Source organism: Glycine soja, chromosome 11 (genome assembly GCF_004193775.1).
Source record: "Glycine soja cultivar W05 chromosome 11, ASM419377v2, whole genome shotgun sequence".
NCBI lineage: Eukaryota > Viridiplantae > Streptophyta > Magnoliopsida > Fabales > Fabaceae > Glycine > Glycine soja.
In genome coordinates, this window is record NC_041012.1 from 50,221,351 (window position 1) to 50,238,171 (window position 16,821).

The window sequence follows — 16,821 nt, forward strand, 5'->3', positions numbered from 1 at the left end:
TAGACATTTATCTTCATTCATTCACTCATTCCTCTTCCTACCAACTCCTTCCATTTTTCATTCACCATGTATGCAAATTCCAGCACTGCATCACCTTCCTCATTCTTCCCCAAACTCACTGAACTCAACAATTCTGAGACCAATTACTATTATTACCACAACAATAACAATAACAATAACAATAGTAATTGTAGCAGTGGCTATAGCAGTTACGGTGGATCACCCTCACCCACACCTCCTTCTGTGCCCATTCCCAACTTGATGCAGAGGAGTGTTAGCTCCCATTCCTTCCACTGCAACAACAATGCCACCCATCATCCCTTTTCTGCTCTCTTTGCTCAGCTGCTCGACTCCGACGACTCTCCCGTCAGAAGAGTTTGCAGTACTGGTGATCTCCAGGTACACCTTCATTCATTTTTATAAAACAAAACAACTCTTTTTTTTATCCGCAATTGTTAATTTTTATAAATAGAAGGATTCAATCCCATTATCATTCTCTTACCACCAAATAAACCTTATATTTCCACCCAAAGAAAACTTGTATCTTCTATCAGTGTTAATTCTGATCGAGTCGAATCACATGACAAAAATCCTCCCATAATATTTAACGTAATTGCCTATTAAAGTTTTAACTCAATATCATATCTGCTTAAATTAGAATAACTCATGCTAAGTGATTTATACACTGTGATATTGTTTTGTAGCATGGTCACATGCTTCTCACCGTCATTTCAAAATTGTTGTCCTATGGTTTTGTTTATTAATAATAGTCAAATTTTGCAAGGCATTTATCTAACAATCTAATTATGTAATAAGAAGGAGGGGATTCTGTTTTTGTAGACTAAGATAAGAAGTATAACAGAATGAAACCGATTCATTTAAACTATGGGAGAAAAAAAAAATAGTAGTGTAACGCTTGCATCACATCCCAGGTTCAATTAATTTGATATCTGATGCTAGGTTATGGCGTATGACGTTTTACTATCGCCTTATTAAATACTTTCGGTATTAGAATTTTATGTCAACAAGAATGTGAGATTCTAAATTTCTTTTTGCTTGTGCAGTTATGCTTACGGGTTTTTTTATTTGTTGTAATATGCACTAATTATGCAGTATACTGTTTTTTGTTTTTAAATATTTTAATAACGTGCAACTTTTGTACAGAGGATCAATGGAATGCAACATAATCATCACTCGGATAGTCCGTTATCAAGCGAAAGTAGTATGATCATAGAAGGAATGAGCAGAGCCTGTCGATATAGCCCGGAGGAGAAGAAGGTCAGAATTGAGAGATACAGAAGCAAGAGGAGCCAGAGGAACTTCAACAAGAAAATTAAGGTTCACTATTTACTTATATATTTATACTTACACATACAAACTCGTTATTTTTATTATATTTACTTTTAGTACCTTTCTATGTTTTATTGTAGTGAATGAAGTCCTACCTAGGCTGCATCAGTTAAACTTTATAACCCAAATGTAAATTCCAAAAGAACCACAAACTTTAAGTATCTTTCTATGTTTTACTGTTGTGAATAAAGTCCTGGGCAGCATCAATTAAACTTCTGTACACTAAAATATATATTCCAAAAGGACCACAAATCTAAGAATATATTAGTGGGCGACACTGTGAAGAGTAAAACCACTGTCATGATCTATCATTAAAAATGAAATCATGTCCAAGGTTGAATTAAAAGTTAAGACCTAAGAGACACAGTAAAAAGATAATCTATTTGACAAAATCCTGATTTAAAAAAGAAATGAGACATTTCAATATAACAGGACAAGAATTTGACAATTTGTTCCCCATACGTTCTGCTTGAAAGTCCCCTGCTGGCCATACAAAAGATTAAATATTACACGTAATTGTGATTTTAAGTGTATTTTAGTGTATTGCAATTTAGTCCAGAATTTTGTCTAGTATGAAAATCTTCCCATGGATTATGTCTTATTCTTCAAGGTTATAAGTAATCTTAATCTCGGAGAACAGGATCAATCAAACGTGTTACTATTAGAATTATGTATTAACCATATATATCGTTTACAGTACTCACCAATTCATAGTGCAATGTTTATTGTCTCTAATGGTCCACCCTTATATACTAATTAAAACAGTGAAAATATTAACTTATTTTGTTCTGGCACGAAATCAGTATGCTTGCAGGAAGACATTGGCAGACAGCAGGCCACGCATTAGAGGACGGTTTGCGAGGAATGACGAAATTGACAAGAACACTACAATTCAATGGAGCCAAATTGGTGCTGGAGAGGATGAGGATGAAGAAGATGAGAATTGGATCACTATGTTAGATTCCATAGTTGCTGCAAATTTTGCTCAAGAGTCTCAAGGAAGTTCCTCCTTTGGTTTATTCTATTAGAATAATTTCATGTTCTATAAGCCTAGTTCTTGTTCAGTTTGTTTTCCATGTTCAAAGTATTGTGGTGCACGTTTTTATTTAGTTTAGATCAAACTAGTAATGTAAATATAGTTATTTGAGTCGTCTATGCATAATGCAGTTATTAGACCTTTTAATCTAGGGTGATGTTTTTGAGTGCCCTGTAACTTTTTTATAGGATTCAGGAGCAATGAATTATTGGATGAAAACTTTGGCAATAGTTGTACTTGTGGTTAAAGTCTACAGGATGTATTCTTAGTTTTTATAACATATCCCTTTTGTTGAAGCACTTGCTTGAAAAGAGAATAGATAGTGACCCTCACTTGCACGCTGGGGGGATGTACCTATCACTTTTTTACTGTGGATTTGGGACAGGGCAACAATGAAATGCTCCGAATTTGTTTTCAAGTTCAATCAATGTTGTGGCAACAGGAAGGAGATGTTTTAGGTTTAGAATTATCCAAGGCCTCAGAATTTTTTCACAATTTTTATAAATTTATTTATCATTAATTTGAATAATTAGGTAATACATTTCATTATAATATAATATGTTATTTGTTACTACTTTGTTAGTGAGATTACGATAGTCTTAACTTTTATTAATCAATTTAGAAATTTAATTCAATTGATTAAGATACACGAGTTGTTGTATAAATTTTCTTGTAGTTATTTTTGTTTCATGAAATAATAATTATATCGTTTATTTTCTTTTAAAAGTTCACAATTTATATATCATTTACCTTTTAATATTTAATAGTTTTAATTTATGTATACGTTTATTTTTAACTTGTGAAAAAATTAATTTATTTTATCTTTTTTATATTTTTTTCTATAAATACGTATAGATAAATTTACCAAACAAGACGTGTGTGGGTGTATATATTGAATTTTTAAAAAAGTGGGACTGTGCACTTAGGTTTTCCCAATGCTTGCAAATATAAAGTTGAGTTTAATTAGTTTATATATCTTCTAAACTGGATCCCAAATCTGCATCATCCTTAGCAAAACAGGAACAAGAAGCGTGGGGATGCTAATGCTCTGAAAAGGACTAGAGAGTCAAAAGGCACGGAAGGTTGGAAGCATATAGTATAACACAACATAAGCTATGTCCTTTGAACTTTGAAGGTTTGAGCTTTTGAACAATGCACTTTCGCTTAAGCAGTAAAGCTAAGGGTCAAAATCAATTCCACGTTATATGCTTCGTGCGATTGATATGAAACGCAAGAACCTTAGCGGGATTCAAGGATTATGATTAACCACTAATCCCCCCATTGATTAAATAAGCTGAGAGTAAATCAACAATACATCGTTATTTTAAACAACCTTGTTCATAATTAACTCAAATCCAGCAAGAGTTGCAACAATCACAATTAAGGCTTTCATTTATGTCAGCGTATATACATATATGGGATTCTAAACAGTAAGTTTTAAAAAATCAAATTTTCGTCACTAAATTCAGATTTAGTAATTAAAATATCAACCGCAACTAACTAAATATAAAATAATTATGGTAAATGAAATTTTAATATCTAGAGAATAAAATAATTTAGCAACCAATTTTTTCTCACTAAATATAGATTTAGTATTAAAAATCTTGGTCAATGTAACATCATATCCCAAATGCAAAGTTGATATTAAATCATGGTCTTTTATTTCTAATATAAGTGTTAGAAATAATTCAAATCGTTAACAAAACAATTATATTAGACTTTATAAATAAGGAGTAACCCTCACCCTTTAAACTAGTTTTTAAAGTTGAATTAAGATTTTCACATTATTCATTCATTTTAAGATGGTATGAGAATCAGTTTCAAGATCATATTTTTACTAACCCTCACTTTATGGTGACATGCCTGCAAAGGCAATTAGCAACCTCCCATTTTTCTATTGCTTGCTTTTTATAGTCTGCTTTCATTTAGAATAATTAATTCAAACTCAAAATTGGCTATGTTTTCAACTTTTTACTCATCATTAATTAGGAGCTAGGGGGTCGTAGATACTACCTGAACAATTTGTGAAATTCAGGAGCTTGATACATGATATATATTGTCTTGATAATAAGTGTCTTTTGAGTACTACTGTTTAAAAAATAGTAACAAAACTTTTTTAATTAAAATTTAAAGGAATCGAACTTAGCTGCTAAATAATAAAAAGGTTTATATTTTAATTTATTTTTTTTCAAAGCAAAAGGAATATTATATTAATATAAAAGGATAGTTATCACAAGGAGTTACAACCATCAGAACATACAAAAGGAGTCCAAATGATAACAAAATCAAAAATTGACCAAATTCGTAAAGACATAATAACGATTATAGGAGCAGACTATGCCAAATGCTTAAACGTCCCCTCCTTTGGAACCAGATTGAAACCAAAACAGATGCTTAATTAATCAAGCAGCTTAATGAATAATCAAAAGCTACCATGTTTGCTTTGCACCAAGTTCACGCCTTATACCGAGAATCATTAACAACCCATTTTTAATCCTTTTATTAATATCCTTAAAATATAAGTTAACATTTATCGTATATAATACGAGGTTATGAAATTGGTGTTCGTCTGAAAGCTAAAGGCTAGCTACGCCTTCTAAGGTGGGAGGACGGCCCTATTCATCTTTGTCGGCCGGCGGTGTGTTAGCCACTAGGTTAATGGGCACAATTTAATATCCAAAAATCAACCATAAAGTGAAACCCAATTATATTGTTACTCTTTATTTTTGTTGCACGATTACTTTGATTTTGATTTTTCAGTGTGTGTCATGTGTCCTCAAAGCGCCTATAAAATAATAAAACAAACCTTCGATCATGTACATTTCTAATTATGATATCAATCTTCTAGGAGTTTTGAGCTTCAAGTTATTAATCATCCGCAGAGAGTTAAGTTAACCTATCCCAATAGCAAAATTGAAACTCTAACTCTATCAAGTAACAATATACACAGCACAGTGGTAATGGTTGTCATTTACAAACTTTTAATTTACCGGAAGCAGAAATAAGAGTTATGAAATTGATTTAATAGTTGAATAAAAAAATTATAAATTTGAATATATTTTCTTAATAAAAAATTAAATAATTAATAATTATTTTTTATCGATAAAAAAAAAAAACTAATAGGAATAGCTAGGATACATATACAGCACATTCCATTAGCAAAAGGAGTTTGGTTTTACCCTTTATGCTGAGTCGTTGGACGCAGAAAACTACAGAGTGGATTTTTTATTTTATTTTTTGTGAGCAACCACAGGGTGGATGGGAGAAGAAAGAATAAACAAGTGCGGATAATGGATGGCATTATAATGAGCTAAGAGCTACAACTACAACAAGGTTGGAAAAGGGTTTCGTAATTAATCATTATGACTTTAGTTGATTGAGTGAAGGGGGGCCAGTCCAAAATGAAAACTACTACAACACCGTTAAGTACAAGTGTTGCCTAAGAAATAATAAAGCATGAAAAAGTTATATAGTAATAGCAAAATATATTAACAGCACATGCCTAGCAATATGAATTTGGCGGTGCACTTGGCCCGACCACTAGTTATTGCAAACTTCTCTCCTTACTCTTCTTTTCTTTCTCGTAGTTTTCACAAAAGGGGGCTCACTATGGCCAACAATATTACCAATTTGATAACAATATATACTCCTACTTTCTTCATCAATAATTAAGTCAACCGTTTGATTTTTTCTTTTGCAAATTTAATAAAATTATAATTTTAAAGAATAATAAATGTGCATATTTGTTGGAAGGAACTAGGTTAAATACATTAAAAAATTAGGACAGGAACAAATCAGAGAACATTTGGACCAATGGTGGAAAGGGAAAAAATGAGAGGAAAAATTGAAAGCAATTATTGTGAGGGAATTGTATAATAATAGTGTTCGTGATGTAATTTGTATGAATTTTTTCAATATGCTCTTTATTGTTTATTATTGACCAAAATTTATTTATAAAATCATGCAATTTGAAATTCATTAAATGTAAAGTAGGATCCGTAAAATTTCAATGTTTCATGACTTGCAATAAATTTTAATAATACTATCAAAATTTGTGTCCTAAAAAAGTGTTTAAAATATGGTACTACAATTTTTCATTTTATAAAATCCAGTGTCTTAAAAGGTTTTATTATGTTATAGGAATGCATATGATTTTGGGTTAAAAGTTTAGATACATATGTTTTTTGGGGTTAAAAGTATAGATACATATATACATACATATATTCAATGACATTAAATATCAAATTTATAAAATGGTATCTTTAATACTACTGTTTAAAAAACACTTCAACAGTTAGATTTAAGGTTTTTATAACAAAGATTAAGTGTATAAAATTTCATTCAATTTAACAACTAATTCACATTTCATTACATTATTCAAATTTAAAATACAATATATTTTTTAAAATATATAAGTATATATATATATATATATATTACATTTTGATGAATATCTAAATCATCTCAAATTTATTTACATATGATCACTTTTTTCTGAATTTTTAAATATGATCACTAAAACACTATTATATAATAATTAAGTCAATAATATGTTGTGTGTATAATCAACTAATCATCTTTAATAGAGATTTTCCTCATAACTAGAGTTGTCAAAATTGGTCTAGCCTAATTAGACTATCAAATTAAAGACAAAAAAATAATCAAGTCAATTTAACCTAACCCAATAGACTACATTAGACCTATAAAATGTTGACTAAAAATTATCAGGTAATTCTTTAACACACCCAAAATTTGGCTTAGTGTATCCCATTTTTGTATTATGGATTCAGCAATTCAATCTGTAATAAAAAAAATGGGGTGCATTAAAGAATTGTCCAATTATCAGGCCTATTTGGCCCAATATTGTTTTTATTATTTTTTTCTTTTGAAATTCATACAAATTTAGACCAAAATATGAGCCAATTTGGTCTAGGCTGAATCAAGATGCTTTCCACACTCGACTCATTGGGTCGAAGCCACCCATTTGGCAATCCACAGTCCAACATCGTTGCTCATCGTCCTACCTAGGACTCATGACCCCTACGACATGCGATCTCAACCTCCGAGGCTCTGTGCGCGTGTGGCTCTCCTTCATATCTACATCAATGGCGGCGTCGATCTTGTTGCAAATTTGTTTTTGATTTGGGGGTTTCTGGGTTTGGGGAGGGGGGAGGAAGAGAGACAATGGATGTATTTTTATTGTCATTACAGTGTTGCACCCATCGCTTTGCCATCAATTTTTTTTTTTTGGGTTTGATATTATGTAACAGAATTTTGCTTCCGACGAAGAGACGGAGAAAAATAACATGAAAAAAAAATATATTTTTGTTGTTATTTTCCATCTCATTCTTGTATTTTACAACAAAATAGTATTTCTATTTTTTTATTTTATTTTTCACCTCATTTATACAAGGGAAATATGATTTTGTTGACTAAATAAGGGGTGGAAAAAATTACAATAAAAACATGATTATGTTCGTGTTTGCATTGTGTTTATTTATTTTTACCCCATTTAAGCATTCCGATGTATTTTCATCTTGGAATATCACCGAAAGACACTCACGTGGGTAGTGTGAATAGCAACTCTCCCTGTTTATTTGTATTATGAGCAGTACACAATCCAGCCTAGTACAAGTGAAATACATTTAATTTTGGCCCAGTTGGATTCGGCCGTGTGCTTGCAACTTTTAAATCCCAGAGTAAACATCTTCCTTACAAATCCAAAGTGGGGCACGAATATCGAAGCATGACGTATGTTCTAAGATAAATAAATTATAGTAATCTAATCTCTCTTTTGTGGTTATTTTACATTCATATATTATTTTTTTCAGATTAAATTTTGTCTTAATTTATTTGTCCCAAGATCACAAAACTTGATGTGCAAAGAATCAAATTGATAATGAAAACTGAGAACATTAAAACTCTACACGGAATCAGAAAAACGATAATGAACGCCTTGAACAAGCAAAATCATATCTTAATGCGTTGGTATATAAACTATGTATAGAATAAGACCATTCATAATATTAAAAGATCATTTCAAGTGACAGATTCACAAGGAATATCATATCCCGTTGGATAATTAAAAAACTGATTCTGTCACATCCCCACGCACTTATCTTACACAACTATTGCACTATATTGTTTCTTCGGTGACTAAAAATTTTATAATAAGCTTCAAGATAGTATTATGCTATGCTGTGGAATTAATCTTTTCCAAAAGCCATGGCCTCTGTTTGCAAATCAGATTGTGTGAAGGACTCACATCGTCCCCTTAGGCCAACCTTCGTAAACCGCCACAAGTGGCCAGAATCCGAGGTAGAGTTTGTGAAGACGGTGAATTCTAACATTCATGCGAAGCCAAAAGGAGCAGTTGATAGCTTCTCGTGTAGGCAAATGTACTTGAGGAGTTACAAATTCTCAAGGGAGAAAGTGGGTGTGAGAGAGAAGACCCTCAAGTGTTTCAATAAACTGAAGGAGAGGGTCGTTTGTGTCAGAAATAAATTGAATTTGAAGAGTAAGTATAAGGTTCTGGTGAGGGCCAAGGATGTCACTTTTGCTGCGTTTTCAATCTTTCAGAGTTTTCTACCCTGCTCTGCCAAGGTCGATGTGCTTCATGATTTCTAATCCAATCTCACTTGCTTTTTAATTTTTATCTTCTGCTGCTTTATACTGTACCATGTAGTATGTGCCCTTTTTCTTTTCTGAAAAAATAAAATGAAACAGGAGGCAATGTTAAAGATATGGTTTATGAAAATTTCGAGAAAAATTACAGCAATATTTTGTCAATTTCTTTCAGCGGCAGATTAATATTACATCTGTTATCACATGTAATTATGCGTGTGAACTTCAATAAAAATGAAGATTAAATTATAATTTTAATTCTTCTAATTATCTGAAAAAAAATTAAATAAGTGAAAAATAAAAATTACACTCATAATCATTTATTTATAAATAAGATAATAAACCTTTAACACATTTACTTTATTTATATAATTATATTAATATTATTTTTTTATATATTATTAGTTAAAAATTATTAATTTTTTCAAATTATCAAAATTTATAAATTAAAAAATAATTAATATATAAATATTTTTTTTAATTTTATTTTATATCACGTGATGTTGCAAGTTATTATAGATTATTTTTACTCTGATTATTTACGTAAAACTAAAATTATTTATTTATTTATTTAATATTTTTAATATATATTTTTTGATAATTTTAAAAAATTAATAATTTTTTTACTAATGATATATAGAAAATAATGTTATTATAATTAATTAAACAAAACAAGTGCTTATTATTGTATTCATGAATAATTTTGCATAAATAATTAGAGTAAAAATAATTTGTATATTAAAATTAATTTTAAAAAATTATGAAAATAATTTACATATTAATTTATGATATTTAATTATAAATTAGTAAAATAAAAATATATAAGCTTCTCAAAATAAACATATAAATCATATAAATAAAATTAAAACGATTTATATGTTAAATATTTTAAAATTTATAAATTTTGATAATTTGAAAAAATCAATAACTTTTCATTAATGATAACATAAAATAATAATATTAACATAATTAACTAAACAAAGCAAGTCTCTTAATTATTTATTACTTTGTATATAAAAAAAGATTTATGAGTTCAATTTCTATTAAAATACTTTTTCTTTTTAATTTTATTTAATTTTTTTTACTATGTCAGCAACTTATATAAATTTTACTTCAATACCAATATAAGTTAATAGATTTAAAAAGTCAAAATTAAAATTATTTATTCTAAAAAAATATAAAAACTGAATGTCTTAATTTAAAATAATTTTAAAATAGAAGACTATCATGAATTTAAAATTATAAAAAAAATACAATTTAACTTAAAAATTACTACTCTACTGGCCTCTATAAGTTTTGTGTGTGTATGAATTATATTTTTATTGGCGGAACCGTGGAAGAGTCTGTAAATGTATCTGTGAGCTATAAGCTATAACTTATAGTCTTATACAATCAAATCAAGGATAGGCTTCTAAGTTCTAACTATTCATTGATTTCAGTGATAAAAAAAATATTCATTGATTTTTTTATTGTTTTATTCAAATAGAGTTGAAATGTCTAAAATGTCATTTATACTATTTTGGACATTTTTTCTCCTTTTTTTTTTATAAAACTTTCTTGTAAAAGGCCAATTTCATTTCTTTATAACCGGTTGAATATTTCTACAATATCTAAAAATAATTACTATTTTATTTGTATGAGATTTTAAAAAAAATATTATCATTTTTAAACAATATTCATACACTATAATTTGTGAATCATTTTTTCAATGAACTCAAAAGAAAGGATATAATTTTTATCCACGTCGAATGCACAACATTATTTAGTTTTAATAGACTATTTAAATTATTTATTAATTCCTGAAGTTGAAGAGTGTCTTACTAATGGCATAAATTTTAACCATAAAAAATATTTTTGTCTCGGAGATAAAAATTATATAAGAAATTATCAATAATTAGAAGAAGTGAATGTCTCTTGCACAAAGATAAAAAAAAATATTAAGATTTAGAGCTAAATTATTTAAATCACATGGTAATAATAAAAAATTTACTGAAAAGGACGTTAATAGTTATAACTTATAATAGCATAACTTACATAAGTGTGAAAATATATCAAATCGACATGAACATTTATCAAGAAAATATATTAATATCTAAAAATAGCAATTAGCATCTATATCTATGACATTACAACAAAGAAAGAGCTAGCAAGAACAACTTTTCTATTCAACAAAATAGTAAGAAATTTTCTTCATTTTAGTAGTTCATACAGATGATATTAACGGGTTGTTATAAAATAGTATTGTACATAATATTTATATGTATGTGTATATATATATATATATATATATATATATATATATATATATATTTAAAATTAAAATTTTATATTTAAACATTTAAATATAAAAATTAAATAACCATTTTACGTTAAAATAAATATAATTTAAAATTTTAAGATTAACAATTTTGTTAAAATATATTAAAGCATGCCAATATTTTATTAATATAAATTGATTATTTGTATGTGTAGTACTTCCATGCCTCTGGGATTGGATGGGAAGGGAAGGATGATTTCCCTTAATGCACGTGTAGTGGTTATCTTTAGCTAATAATAAAATAACTCTTTATTTTTTAAACAATAATTGAAGTATTTTCTCATTACATGTATTCAAAATAATCCTCTTATTGGATGATCTATAAAAAAAAATAAAAAAATCTTCCGTTCAATAAAAAATAGGTATCAATCGTTACTTTTTATTTATTTAATATTGTATTATTTTTTAAAATGTTTAATGTCTTACTTTTTATTATAATTTTATGAATTTTTATTTCCAAATATAAATGTAAAATTTTCAATTAATTTAGAAAAACAATTTAATCTTAAAAAGCGAAATTATTTAATAAGTTTTTAAAAATGGTTGTATTCCGATTAGGGGTGGAAATAGGCTAGGCCGGCCTACAGGGGCCTACGACCTGGCCTACATAAAGTCTGGTCTGACCTATTTAATTAAAAGGCTAGGCTCAGACTTTTTTAAAAGCCTATTAAATTAAATAGGTCAGGCTTAAGCTTATTAAGAAGCCTTATAAGCCTGATAGGCCGGCCTATATATATATATTATTTTTTGGGTACAATTAATATTATTTTTTAAAAAAACTAGCAGATTTCAGTCCTATAATTAAGTAAAATTTTAATTGTGAGTTTCTTTATATTTCTCATTATTTTTATTAGTTTTCTTATTTCTGTTAACAGTTCTTTTTTCTATTCCTATTAGGTTTCCTTTATTCTAGAGCAAATAAAAATCATATCCTATCATATCCTACATTCTTATACAAAAATCATATCCTATTACGTTCCTATACAAAAATCATATCTTATCATATCCTATTACATTTCTATACAAAAACCATATCCTATCTTATAGTGGATATGGAGGAGCTAATGATGAAAAGACGTTACTATTAATTTTAATGGTAGATATTTTATGCACCGTTCAAATAGAATGGAGATGTAGGTTTTATTTTTTTATTGTAATAATTAATATGTTGGTTTGATAGACTTGGATGATACTACCTCAAGTATGAGGTTTTCTTTTGTTTTAGATTATTTTATATCATTTGGTGATTTCTGTTTATATTATTAATATATTTTTAGGATCACCAACTAAATTAACGTTAGATTAAAAATTAAGGCAAATTATATATTAAGGCCTTGTTTAGCCTATTATAGAAGGTGTGTTATTTTATTTTATTTTTGGTAAAAACAACTAGGAATATTAAAAATTTAATGTGAAGAAGATTTTTAAATAGGCTTTTAAATAGGCTATCAGGCCAAGCTAGGCTTTTAAAAAGGTCAGGCCGAGCCAAAATAAAAGCCTTTGATAGGCTATAGGCCAGGCTCAGGCCTCAAAAATTAATCGTAGGCCAGGCTCAGGCCTTTTAAAGCCTGGCATGGCCTATTCCCACCCTTAATTCCGATTATGATTTTGTATATATTGCATGAACCTTTCGCCACTAGATCAATCCTAATCCGTTAGGCACGAAAGTTTTCACCAAAATTAACAAAATAATAATAATTTATTTTTATTCGTAAAAGAAAATTCTTTATAAAATATGATAATAAATAAATGGTTTTGTATGTATCATGTCATTTTTAAATAGATATATTAATGTGATAATTTCTTATTCATTATGACCACAATTAATATATTTTTTTTACGATGATCCAATTAATTAAGAATCTCAAAAACAGACAAATAAAAGAATACAAAACTGAAATTTGGCTCATTTCATGTTACCAAAATTTTAGTTTAGACGGAAGAGATATAATACACCTATATTTTTTTGTGTTTATCTCTCTCAATTACTTTGTAATAAATGACAGGCAAGGAAGAAATAAACGTGCAAAATATTGTTGTATAACTTGTTTTATGAATTACATTTCTCTAAATAAAAATAAACCAAATGATAAATTCAAACAATAATCGCAACACCAATAGGTTATCGATCATATATTAATAGAGAGAGGAAAACAATTATTCAATTGGATTCTAAGAAATTACATTGCAACTTGAACATCTTCTCTCTAATATACCAAAAGCCAATTCTGATTATTTTTTTGGATAAATTAGCACATCATTGTCTGATAAGGAATTTGTGCAAATTATATACTTACAAAAAAGCATATTGCATCATGCTAAAACTCTCTCACAATAGTGGTCGTATTTGCTTCATTATTTTAGTTACTTAATATTTTATTTTTAAATTAATTTTTAAAATTAAATAAAAATATTTGATAAACAAATTTACTTTATTTATTTACAATATTTGTATCAATAAGTTATTGGTCTAGATGAAACTAGATCTGATATCCTTAAATAAGGTATTGTATTTGAACTTTGTAAACAAAAAAAATAATTAAAAGAAAAGATCTTGTTAAAGCTAGTTGATTATGTTTTTGAACAGAGATTAAATACTGATAAAATAAATAAATTCTTCGCACCACCAACAAGGCAACAAATAATGCTTTAATTATTATTATTTTTAATATTTTAATAAATTTTTTGTTTTCCCATTCACAATCTAAAAAACTCTTACCATTTATTTCTTAATTATTACTATTTGTTCATGTATTATTTCCTTGTCTCTTGATAGGTTTGTAAATAAGAGTATAATTCAAAAATAATAATTAATAATAAGCTAAACTTTTAGAATGAGGAACAAAAGTTTTCTTCTTAAATGATACATAAAAAGATGATTATAGACTAAATGTATAAAACTGATACCCACAGTTATTTATTTATGACAATATTAGTATTTAAATTATTTTAAAAATTAAAAAATTTATCACCATAAATTATGATTAGATGATGGTATAAAATATAGACATTAGAGTCTTACTTAAATTCCAAAACATGTTGTCATTTCTCACAATATAAGTATGCCCCATTGTTATGTATAGACAACCAATATCTAGGTGCTTAATTAATCATCTGGAAAGTTTTGTTTTAGTAATTGAATGGCAAGTTCTCAAGAGAAGCGAATAATGGTGTTAGCCATGGATGCACATGAGCATAGCAACTATGCCTTGGAGTGGACCCTAGACCATTTCTTCACCCCTTTTGGTGCAAATGCTCCTTTCAATCTTGTTATCGTCAATGCCAAACCCTCTCCTCCCCCGGCTGTCAGTATGGCAGGACCTGGTAATTTCTTTTTTTTATAGATAACGTTAGTTGTTTTCAATTTGTTAGACTTTTTTTTTTCTTTAGTCATCAAGTCAATTTTAACTCCTTGTAATTTTGTCTTTGTTAGGGAAACACATTTGTGTATATAAAGGTAAGGTACTAATTAAATTTGTTGGTGAAATAACAGGAGCCCTAGGATCTGAAATTTTTCCAGCCGTACAGGTGCAGCTGAAAGCGAATGCTGAACAAATTGCAGAAAAGGCAAAGCAATTTTGTGCCAGTAAATCGGTATTTCTCTTATACTTTATTTATTCAAACACTGGGTAATTATGTGGTGTGGTTACTTAATTAAGAAGTTTAGTATCATACCCTTTTCAATTTGTTGTTTTAAAATTTTGGTTTACAAGTTGCAGGTTCTTGAGGTGCTAGTGGAAGTGGTCGAAGGTGATGCTAGGAACGTGTTGTGTGATGCTGTAGACAGACACCGTGCATCTGTATTGGTTTTGGGTAGCCACGGCTACGGAGCTATCAAAAGGTACCTATTAATTAACTATACATTAATTTCTCATATAATAATAATAGTTAGAAGTAAACTCTTTATTTAATTAGACGTAAATTATGTTTTTATTTTCTATACTTTCGTTCAATCTTATTTTTAGTCTTCAAATTTTCACAACATATAATTTAATTTTTGAACTTAAAAAAAAATATGATTTTTACAACATAATGCATGTTCTGCTGGAAAGTCGTTCTTGTTCTATATTGCCTGATATAAAAGTTTGAAGACTACAAATAAAATTTAATAAAATATAAAAACTAAAAACATATTTTATTTATTTAATTAATATATTTCCAAAATTCCCAAGTCCTTTCTAATTAATTACTATAGAGAAAATATATAGCATTTTTTTGTTATCTTTTTGTTGAATGTTATCCAATTAATTTTAAACTATCTATTAGTTAACATAACGCCATGATTATTCACAAACTAGTCAATACTATTGCAGAGCAGTTTTAGGAAGTGTGAGTGACCATTGTGCTCGTCATGCTCATTGTTCGGTGATGATTGTGAAGAGGCCCAAGTTCAAATATTAAGTCGCTCCCTGCCTTCCTACTGTACTTGATGATTATAAATGCATATAAAGTTTATATTTGAATTTCATAATTCGTATCCTATGCTTTGAGATGAACATTTTGACAAAATTTACTATATTTTGTATAATTACCTACGAAGTACGAACAATAAGTTATTACTCTAATGTTGTGAATCATTTGTTATTTATATGACACGACATTAATGCATACAAGTAAATTTTAAATTATACAAGGTATGGCTAAGACGTACCATACAAAATTAACATGAGAAACACAATTTTTAAAATAAAATAAGGTAACAAATTGCAACAACGTCATTTATCTATTTCAATCGTATCGATAACTTAATATAAAAAATGTAAAAATAAAAAGAAGATGCATAATTTAAAAATACAAGGTAAAAAATATTAAAAAAAACAGTTGAGAAATATTCGATAAATATTAATATGATAATTATTTTGAACTATCAGTATTTCTTAATTCTAACGCTACTATTATTTTTTTTCAAATATGAATTGGCTGGTGTATGAAGTCATTTATTTATATTTAACTTATACTTTTTATCGAATACTTTAAAATTTCATGAATTTATCCATTCTCACATGGTTTTTTATTTTTATGTTCTGCTGCTTTATACTGTTTACTACGTGCCAGCCTTGCTGATCTATGTTTTATACTATGTGCCTTTTTCCTCCTTTTTCTTTTTTTCTGAAAAAAAAAACAGGAAGGAATGTTAAAGATATGGTTTATGAAAATTTGAGCAAAATTACAGCAATGTTTTGTCAATTGCTTTCAGCGGCAGATGAATATTACAACTGTTTTTTAGGGGAATAAAATTATATTATATCACACATAAGAAAAGGTTTAATATAAGAAGGACTATGATAAAAAAAAATTGTTGACAAGTGAAAAAAATCTAAATTTTCTTATTAAAGAATGAGCAACTAGATTGGCTTGCCCACTTACAAATTGAATATGAATGTTTTGCAAAGATCGACCTGCTGTTATTACCTATAATTATGCCTGAGAACTTGAATAAAAATTACTATGAGCTTTGGAATTATTATTTTTATTGGTGGAAGTGCCTCTAAAT

General features: G+C 28.1%; 3 protein-coding genes across 4 annotated transcripts; all 3 read left to right on the forward strand.

The window, feature by feature from the left end:
* Positions 1-6: 6 nt before the first annotated feature.
* On the forward strand, positions 7-2,682 carry LOC114375581 (two-component response regulator-like APRR5). Its single transcript, XM_028333406.1, has 3 exons — positions 7-399; positions 1,165-1,338; positions 2,154-2,682. The coding sequence occupies exons 1-3, from the start codon at positions 67-69 to the stop codon at positions 2,376-2,378; spliced, it is 732 nt and encodes a 243-aa protein (XP_028189207.1). The 5' UTR covers positions 7-66; the 3' UTR covers positions 2,379-2,682.
* Positions 2,683-8,453: 5,771 nt separating this feature from the next.
* LOC114375609 lies at positions 8,454-9,164 on the forward strand. Its single transcript, XM_028333439.1, has one exon. The coding sequence runs from the start codon at positions 8,612-8,614 to the stop codon at positions 9,011-9,013; it is 402 nt and encodes a 133-aa protein (XP_028189240.1). The 5' UTR covers positions 8,454-8,611; the 3' UTR covers positions 9,014-9,164.
* A 5,179-nt stretch (positions 9,165-14,343) lies between these two features.
* LOC114373553 (universal stress protein Mb2019-like) lies at positions 14,344-15,892 on the forward strand. Of its 2 annotated transcripts, none has more exons than XM_028331035.1 (4): positions 14,344-14,651; positions 14,821-14,921; positions 15,047-15,168; positions 15,641-15,892. In XM_028331035.1, the coding sequence occupies exons 1-4, from the start codon at positions 14,468-14,470 to the stop codon at positions 15,726-15,728; spliced, it is 495 nt and encodes a 164-aa protein (XP_028186836.1). In that variant the 5' UTR covers positions 14,344-14,467; the 3' UTR covers positions 15,729-15,892. The 2 variants fall into 2 exon arrangements, with proteins under 2 accessions (XP_028186836.1, XP_028186837.1); XM_028331036.1 differs by having other exon boundaries at positions 14,345-14,651; positions 15,646-15,892.
* Positions 15,893-16,821: the final 929 nt, after the last annotated feature.

Coding starts and splice junctions, on each gene's coding strand:
- LOC114375581 (XM_028333406.1), top strand. CDS start 67: ATGTATGCAAATTCCAGCACTGCATCACCTTCCTCATTCTTCCCCAAA. Junction 400..1,164: donor GCAGTACTGGTGATCTCCAG/GTACACCTTCAT, acceptor ACTTTTGTACAG/AGGATCAATGGAATGCAACA. Junction 1,339..2,153: donor ACTTCAACAAGAAAATTAAG/GTTCACTATTTA, acceptor GCACGAAATCAG/TATGCTTGCAGGAAGACATT.
- LOC114375609 (XM_028333439.1), top strand. CDS start 8,612: ATGGCCTCTGTTTGCAAATCAGATTGTGTGAAGGACTCACATCGTCCC.
- LOC114373553 (XM_028331035.1), top strand. CDS start 14,468: ATGGCAAGTTCTCAAGAGAAGCGAATAATGGTGTTAGCCATGGATGCA. Junction 14,922..15,046: donor AATTTTGTGCCAGTAAATCG/GTATTTCTCTTA, acceptor TACAAGTTGCAG/GTTCTTGAGGTGCTAGTGGA. Junction 15,169..15,640: donor GGCTACGGAGCTATCAAAAG/GTACCTATTAAT, acceptor ATACTATTGCAG/AGCAGTTTTAGGAAGTGTGA.